The 8,320-nt window shown below is 57.4% G+C and overlaps 1 protein-coding gene across 2 annotated transcripts in view; it reads right to left on the reverse strand.

The window, feature by feature from the left end:
- Nucleotides 1–2,547: 2,547 nt before the first annotated feature.
- LOC103255929 (twinfilin-2) overlaps nucleotides 2,548–8,320 on the reverse strand; it is a 17,747-nt gene continuing 11,974 nt past the window's right edge. Inside the window, exons 1-2 of one of the 2 annotated variants that reach the window (XM_008053833.2) lie at nucleotides 6,647–6,870; nucleotides 2,548–5,767 (exon numbers count right to left, since the gene is read on the reverse strand). In XM_008053833.2, the coding sequence (XP_008052024.1) occupies nucleotides 2,681–5,767; nucleotides 6,647–6,649 (3,090 nt within the window). In that variant the 5' untranslated portion in view covers nucleotides 6,650–6,870 and the 3' untranslated portion in view covers nucleotides 2,548–2,680. Of the gene's footprint in view, nucleotides 5,768–6,646; nucleotides 6,871–8,320 lie in introns of those variants that run through there. The other variant, XM_008053832.2, reaches the window with a different exon arrangement.

Genomic DNA, 8,320 nt, shown 5'->3' on the forward strand with positions numbered 1-8,320 from the left:
GCACTCCAGTCTGGGCGACCAAGTGAGACTCCAACTCAAAAAAAAAAAAAAAGGGAGTTATATTTTGAAATCTTAGCAGATAGACTTTCCTCACCTTATTCTCCTCCTATCAGGGTTCCCTGATAATCTTATGCCCATAATGTTACTTGTCTATCACTCACTGCTCCCCAACACAAGGAGGCAATGCCAAGTCCATGGGCTTTTCCAGGAGTTTGGCTCTGCTCCCGGAGAGAGCTGCCGTCCCCCCTTCATGTGCCTCCAGTTCAACCACATCTGAACCCATTAGTGCTCTGGGTAGTGGTTCCTGACTCAAGAGGATCATCCTATGGATGGAGAGCTCCCCATCTTGTGGGTGGAGAGATCAACACTGAAGTCCTATTGGCTGATGGTCCTGTGCATAAACCCTGTTACCAACAGATGGTTGAGCTGAGGCCCTGCTGCATTTTCCAGACCTTTATACTCATTATCCCAAATCCCTCCAACAGCCTGCAGGTAGCTCTGGCCACTCCCATTTACAGATGAGCAAGCTGAGGCTCCCAAAAGGCAGGTGTGTCCAAGAAAGCTCAAATGGCAGAGTTGAGAGGCAGGCCCAGGAGTCCTGTTCCTTTCCTGGTCTTGCAGAGCCAATGGCAGTGTTACCAGGCAAGGATGGCAGCAGCATGGAGAAAGGACCTGAACCAACTGAGAGCACCCTTCCTGACTATAGTGCAATAGGATCCGCCTCCCACCCAGCTCCATTCGGCCCGCCCTGACCATCATCTGCAGCACCTGAGATACTGAAGTTCTGCTCCTCATCCCATAGCCAGCAGAAATCCAAGTCCCACGAACCCCAGACTCACTCAAACCAAGCCCAGCAGCTCTCCTACCACAGGCCCTGTGCTTCATCTCCAAAATGCTGTTCTGTATCCCAGCCCCCAAAGCACTAGGACTGTGAGCATGAGAGGGTGGGCAGATGGAAGATCTCCTTGGAACTGTCAGAGGGCAGACATGGTTGTCTTGAGAGAGAGGCAGATTGTGCTTCTTACATGTAAGGTATGATTCCCTGACCAGGGTCCTGCTTGCTGCTTCCTCCTCCTGTACCTGGTTGTAGCCAGTATAGTCTCAGAGCCACTCAACAGGGGACTCCCCGACTCCAGCCCGGGGGAAAGGACTGTTCCTGTTTTCTTTTTCTTTTTTTCCTCCACAGGCAGCCAAGGAAGTAAGACAGTTCAGGTCAGAGGCCACGTGGGGCTTTGAATTGGTAGGTCAAAGACTCTCCTGTCTTCCAGATGAGCAGGTAGCAGAGAACTCCAGCCCACCACAGGAGTCAGAAAGAGGAAGGTGGCCTATACTTCCTTCACAGCTATGCTCTGGAGAGAGGAGAAAAGCAACCCTCCTCCCTACCCTCCACTAAGGGGCTGCCCACAGTCAGGCTACAAAATTAGCTGTGTGCCACCAGGCAGCAGCCCTCCGCTCCAGAGGCCCTGTGTGATAGAACAGACCCTGAAAAGGCCTGGGACAGCCAAACTGGGCCCTAGCTCCAATGTCAGGCTGCACGTTTCTCCCCTGCTCCTCAAAGGGCAGGCTTGTTTGTGGGGATGGCGTACACAGCCAGTCCAGGACAGGGCTCCTCGCGGACTCCAGGTCTGACACACACACTTGTTGAGTACACATTCTGGCCTCTCCAAATGCTGGTCATCGGGGCTCCCAGCTGTGTCCTGAAATTGACACTGTCTATGAGAAATACAAACACACACATACTCTATCCTGATCAGATATGACTGTGTCTCCAGATTAAGTGCAATCAGCACTGAGAGGCAAGAGCAGGGAAGGGAGCCCCCAACTTTCTAGCCAAATGAAAGTTCACCTAGATGTCCCTTTGATATCAGAACAGAGACCTAGCATGCACCTCTAGGTGGAAACAGAAAGGGGTGGATTCTCACCCTAGAATCTTCTATGGCTCCTAGCTTCCTGCTGTAGGGATGCACCAACAGTTCCTCTCCCCAACCTGGACCAGCCTTCTCTGCCCAGTAGAGACATGACCATCAGAGGGCGCAATCACCCCTCCAAACTTGCTGCAAATCCATCCTTCCCCTTACACTTTGGAATTAACATTCCCCTGAGCTGCTGCCTCTCAGGACTTTGCTGGGGGCCAGAAATGAACCAGGCCTGCATATTCTCTGCCCTTAAGGTGTTATCAGTCCAGCAGGTGAGGCAGGTGGACACCTGAGACCAATACACGACAGAGAGGTGCTGACCCAAGTCAGGCACAGGCTGCCTGGGAAGCACAGGGCAGGGTATTCAGGAAGGGATTGAAAGGGGTAGGAGACCTACCCCTGCTCTCTGGGAAGGACCAAGACTACATTCAGTGACCATCATCAGAGACCCCTGAAAACTGCCCACAGCGACTTCCCTGTCCCATCTTTATGGTGACTTTCCTCGAACCACCTCTGGTCCCTCTTCACTTCCTAGAGGCTTGGAGAATTCTTTCCTCCCCTCCCACCCACACCTGTAGTGAGGTCAAGGTTAGCCATGTGGCCTTTTAAACGGTAGAAGCATTTTTGGAGCAGCATTTATTGGGTGCCTGCTCTGTGCCAGGCATGGGGATGGGGAGGCACAGCAGTGAAATTGCCGAGGAGGCCAGCAGAGGCCAGATGAACCGGAGGAGGGTGCTGCAGTTGGGCAGGACTGTGGCTTGGGGCTATTCAGCCGTGGGCCCCTGGCAGAAGTTCTGGTTATAGAAGTGGCGGTTGTCCCTGGTCAGGGCCATGCCCAGCTGGGCCCAGAAGCTGCGCTGACCGCTGGGCTGGTGGGGCCAGAGGAGGACACTCTGGCGGCAGAGGCGCTGGCGTAGCCGCACATAGCGGGAGCGACGGGCATTGGAACTCAGGATCACCAGCACCACGACATCCTTGTGGTCCTCCAGAAGGCGCTGCTGCGCCAGCAGGAAGCTGGCATGCAAGAGGCCACTGACCCGGTCCGTGTGGGCCAGCACAAACAGCGTCTTGCGGCTGCCGTAGACTGAAGACCACAGGTTCTCAAAGAGCGACCTGCCGGGCAGCCAGTCACGCTCCTCCAGGCACAGGCGGAGTGCCCGGCGCCCACGGCGCTCCTCTAGCTGTCCCCGCAGCTCATTGTACACCCAGTCGGCCACTGCACCCTGCGCCTTGTCGAAGACCACGAAGACATCATAGGGCAGGGCGTCCTCTGTCTGCCGCCCCCGCCGGGGGAGCCAGGCCAGGCACAAGTGGAAGCAGTACCAGAGGTCCCAGCCACAAAGGTGGTGCAGTGTGGGCACAGCCAGGCCTAGAGCCACAACCAGCAGCGAGAGGCCAAAACAGTTCCAGGAGAGGGCCTCATCCAGGCAGAGGCGCAGGTCCTGTGCGAAGATGCTGCGGTCCTGGAGCTGGCCCGGACTGCCACACTTCACCTGGCTGGGCAGACCGGGCACGGCAGCCTGTACTTCCAGCAGGAATTCCACAAAGGCTGCCCCACAGGCGCAGTGCAGAGGGTTGGCGCTCACGTCCAGGGTTTTCAAAGCACCTGCCAGCGGCCCGAACCAAGAGGGCTCCACTGTCTTGAGGACATTGTCGCTGAGGTTGAGCTCTCGCAACTCCACTGCCAGGGTGAAGAAGCCAGGGGCCACGAAGCCAATGCTGTTGCTGCTGAGGTCCAGCCTCCGGAGCCGTGTGCCAGTGGGCAGGCTGCCATTGGTCAGGGCCTTCAGCTGGTTTCCTGCCAAGTCCAGGGCTTCCAGGTTGGGCAGGAGGGCTAGGTTCCTCCATTTGAAGAAGGCCAGGTAATTGTCACGGAGACGCAGCAGCCGCAGGCTCTTTGGGAGGTTGTCCAGGGTGCGGGGCAGGAGGGTGTGCAAGCGGTTCTGGGACAAGTCCAACCAGACCAGGCCTCTGAGGCCTCGGAAGAAGTGCAGGTAGAGGTCTCCATCGGCCCACATATGGCCCAGGGCGTTGCCGCTGAAATCCAGAGCCCGCAGCGAGGTGCTGCAGAGCTGCTGGGACACGCGGCTGTGGATGTCATTGTGTGCCAGGCTGAGGTAGCGCAACCTGGGCAGTTGGGCCACAAAACTGAAGTTGTGGCCCACGCCCTGCATGCCAAAGGCTTGGCTGTTGTAGCTGAGGTCCAGGGCCTCCAGCCGTGGCAGCTCCGTGAATGAGCGCCCATGGTATAGGTCCAACTTATTGTGGGACATGTCCAGCACCCGCAGACTGGTGAGTGGCAGGAACTGCGAGCCATTAACTGCCTGCGAGATGCTGTTGTGGTTCAGGTGCAGGCACTGGAGGTGGGAGAGTTGGGCAAACATCTCCGGCTGGACTATCACCAGGTTGTTCCGTGACAAGTCCAAGGTGAAGTTGAGGGTATTGCAGTTGGGCATGAAGTCCTCAGAGCCGGGAGTGTCCAGTGGGGCTGGAGCAAGGTCCCCAGGCCGTGGCCGGCCCTTCTCCCCACTACCTGTCTCCCCCGTGGTGGCCACCAGCTTTGAAGCTCCGCTGATGTGGTTATCTGATAGGTCCACGTAGTGCAGACCAGGGAAGGCCTTGAAGATGCTGAGCTTGGCCTGGTTGATGAAATTCATCTGCAGACGTAGAATCCGGAGTGTGGGCAGGTGGGCCAGCGGCCGTAGTGTGGTCTCGTCCAGTGAACGGAAGAAGATGCCGTGCATGTCTAACTCCTGTAGTGAGATCAGGCTCCTGAAGGAGGGCGCCAGCTGCAGGTGCGCAAAAGACACCCTCTTATGGTAATTGAAGGACAGGTTGAGCTTGCGCAGCTGTGCCAGGCCCTGGAAGGCCTTGGTTTTGGTGATGCAGTCGTAGAGGAAGTTCTCACTCAGGTCCAGAGCTATGAGGTTGCCCAGACCACGGAACCATCTGGCATCCAGGCTGGAGAGAGAACTGTCCTTCAACACTAGGCCTTCGAGACGGCTCAGATGGCGGAAGGTATCAGGGTGCAGCTGGGGGAAGTGGGGAGGGCACTCCATGCAGGGATTGTGGGCGTGGTCACAGCGGCGGCAGTTTCCCCCGATGTCAAGCACACGCAGGGAGGTCAGATTGGCCAGGTCCCCAGGCGCCAGCTTGACAATGCGGTTGTAAGACAACAGCAGATACTCCAGGCTGGGGGGGAGGTCACGGGGCACCCCTGTGAGGTTGTTGTACTTGAGCGACAGGCGTGTGAGGTTGCCCAGGCTGAGGAGGGCACCTGGGGCCACCTCCAGTGCCCGTCCGCAGGGATTCTTGTAGTAGCAGTTGCCGTCTATGAAGAGGGAGTGCAGGGCAGGCAGACCAGTGAGGCTGGAGGGGTCTAGCACCAGGATGCTGGTGCGGCTCAGCGTCAGGGACATGAGCGATTTAGGCAGGGCGGGCACGGTTGTGATGCTGTTGTAGCTCAGGTTCAGCTCCTCCAGGGTGGGCACGGCCAGGAAGGTGTTGGGCTCAATGGTCATGTGGCAGGGGAAGTGCATGGGGCTGAGACCAACCGGCGGGCAGTTCCATTTGAGGTTGAGATGCCGCAGGCTGGACAGGTGGGCAAAGTCAGAGTCTCGGAGGTGGTGGATACGGTTGGAGCTCAAGGAAAGGCTGGTGACGTTGCCACGGGGTGCTGCCGCGGAGAAGTGGGGCACAGACTTCAGGAATAGCCAATTGCAGTTCACCAGGCCATGGGGCTGCAGCTCACAGGGTAGAAAGGCAGGCAGGGTACCTAGAGCCAGGGCCACAGCCAGCGCCATGGCCTGCACCAGGAGAGACAGTGGGTGCAGGGCGCTGCGGCAAGAGCCCTGCAGGGGTGGGGGCTGTGTGAGTGTCTAGCCCCTAGTTCCACCCCTGCCCACTCCACTTCATGGGCGTCTTTCAGCATCTTCCAAACCCCTCTCCCCAAAGCCCTCCCTGTGAGGCTCCTCCCTGGCTGCAGAGCCCCCTCCTGCCCTCCAAGGCTTGTAGGGAACCTGAACTTGGTCTCAGACCCAGCCTTTGACTTGGAATTAGGACTCAGAAACGGGACTAAAGATGGGAACCCAGATTCACGATTTGGAGCTTTCATTCATAACCAAACCACAGCTAGATGGGAGGTCCAAGGGAGGTGGCCAATCCCCCCTTTCCTCCTCAGCAAGGTGGCAGTCACTTCCCTTCCCTCCAGCCACCCTGAAATCCCCTCTCTGCCTTCCGCTGGCCTCCCCCGCTCCCTTCCCTCTCCCTTTGGCCAAATCCCAGATAGGAATGAGAGCCTCCTGCTGTGGTCCAGACTAGTTACCTTCCAGAGCCTCTGCCAGGGTGGGCACTGCCCAGCTCTCTCACCCTCTGTCCACCTCATCCAGTCTGAGTTCCTTTAACCTGCTATGGGTCAGGTCAGAAGAAGGAGTGGCCAGCAGGGTGTCAGACAGAGCTCAACCCTAGGCGTCCAAACCTGGGCCTGCAGCCCCAGCTCCACCACTGCCTGAGAGCCCAGGCCTCAGCCTCCTCATCCCCCAGTTGGTTTGTTGCATTTCACTGCTCAGAGAATGGCTTCTGCTCTGATGTCTTCAAGGTTCCGTGAGTATCCCCAGGGCCATGTGGGTGACAGCCCCTCTCACCATTGCCTGCAGCTATCAAGCCCACCTCTCTCCCTGTCCCTTCCCAGGTTACCCCCTTCCCCTGGGGGCTGAGAGCTGCTGTCCTACCATGTCAGGGAGTCAGGGCTTCTCCAGAGGGTCCGGCGGGCAGACTGGGCAGCAGCTGCAGGGAAGGATGCTTCACACTCTGGGTCCTTTCCCACCAGGGCAGTAATGGTTCAGAGAACAGAGGAAGTGAGACGTTTACAACCGCCTAGCAGCTCCCTCCCTCAACTCCACCTCACTCTGCCCATTGTGAGGGGACTGGGTCTCACGAGTCAGGGGCTATTTGCATAATCAGATGGTAGATGGCCCCTTCACTCCTTCCGCTTTCCACTATCCTCTCAGGCAGTCAACCTCCCACGAGGGCCTCACACCTGTCCTCTGGGAAATCTGGGGAGGAACTAAGGCCCAGAGCTCAGGCTGCGAGCCGAGGGATCAGAATTCGAGGTAGCACCAGACCTTAGTCAGGTGCACTGACACCCATGCCAGGCCCTCTCCCCCGTCCCAGGAAGATTCTTTCGTTCTCATGACTTAGCTCCTGCTCCATAGCCGGTACTCTCAGGACAGTGGCTCCTCTGTTTGTCCTCCCACTTGTCCAGTGGCTTCCCCACTTCTCTGGCACCATCCCCCCCTCTTGTGTGAAGAGCCAGGAGCAGCTTGGGCGGGAGACTGGGGCTGCACCTGCCTTCACCACAGCCTTGCAACCTCTTCCGGGCACAGAACCTTCTCTTCTGCATCCTAGCACCCTGGGTGCCCCACAGAGCACAGACCACACCACTCCAGATGGGGCTTCTGGAGGGTGGGCACATGGCTGGCCCAGCAAGGACCCAACTGATCCCCTGCATTGGCTCTTCCCAAACTTCTTGCCAGGTGATGGGAACTCAGATTACTCAGGTTCAAAACCTCAGGGTGGCCCAGGACCCTTCATCGAGTCCTAATATCTCCACCTGCAGAATCTGCCCATTGCCCACTATCCCCACATCCACCAGCTTGGTCCAAGCTGCCATTGTGTGGCCTAGACACCACTGTCTCCCTGGTTGTCCTACCCTGCTCTCTGCCCACAGCCTAGTCACATTCAGCCCCTGGAGGAACCTGTTCAAACCTGTCACATGGGGTTCCTCTTCTCAGACCCTTCCATGGCTGTCTCTGGGGTTAAAGCTACAGTACACATAATGGCCCACAGGGTCCTATGGGACCTGCCTCCTGCTGCTTCCCTGAGCTGTCTCCAGTCACACTGGCTTCCTTGCTGTTGCTTAAATACTCCCCCGTCACTCTCTGTCTCTGGGTCTTGGAACATGCTGTTCCCTCTGCCCGGAAGCTCCTCCCTGGATTCTCACATGCCCCTCTCCTTTGCCTCCTTTAAGTCTCTGCTTACATTACCCTTCCAATGGGGCCTTCCCTGACTTTCTTATAAACCTCCCACCCCAAATCTGGCACTCCTGAGACCCTTTGCCTGAGCTATTTTTTTCTCTAACGTTTTTTTCTTTTTTTTGAGTTGGAGTCTTACTCTGTCACCCAGACTGGAGTGTAATGGCTGCTCCCAGGCACCGCAGCCTCAACTTGCTGGGCTCCGGCGATCCTTCCACCTCAGTCTTCCAAGTAGCCGGAATTACAGGCACGCGCTATCACGCCCGGCTGATTTTTTGATTTATTGTAGAGATGAGGTCTCACTGTCCAGGCGGGTCTCGAACCCGTGGGCTCAGGCAATCCACTCACCTCAGCCTCCCAAAGGCATGGGAT

Source organism: Carlito syrichta, unplaced genomic scaffold, assembly GCF_000164805.1.
Source record: "Carlito syrichta isolate Samal-C Ts95f unplaced genomic scaffold, Tarsius_syrichta-2.0.1 Scaffold288739, whole genome shotgun sequence".
NCBI lineage: Eukaryota > Metazoa > Chordata > Mammalia > Primates > Tarsiidae > Carlito > Carlito syrichta.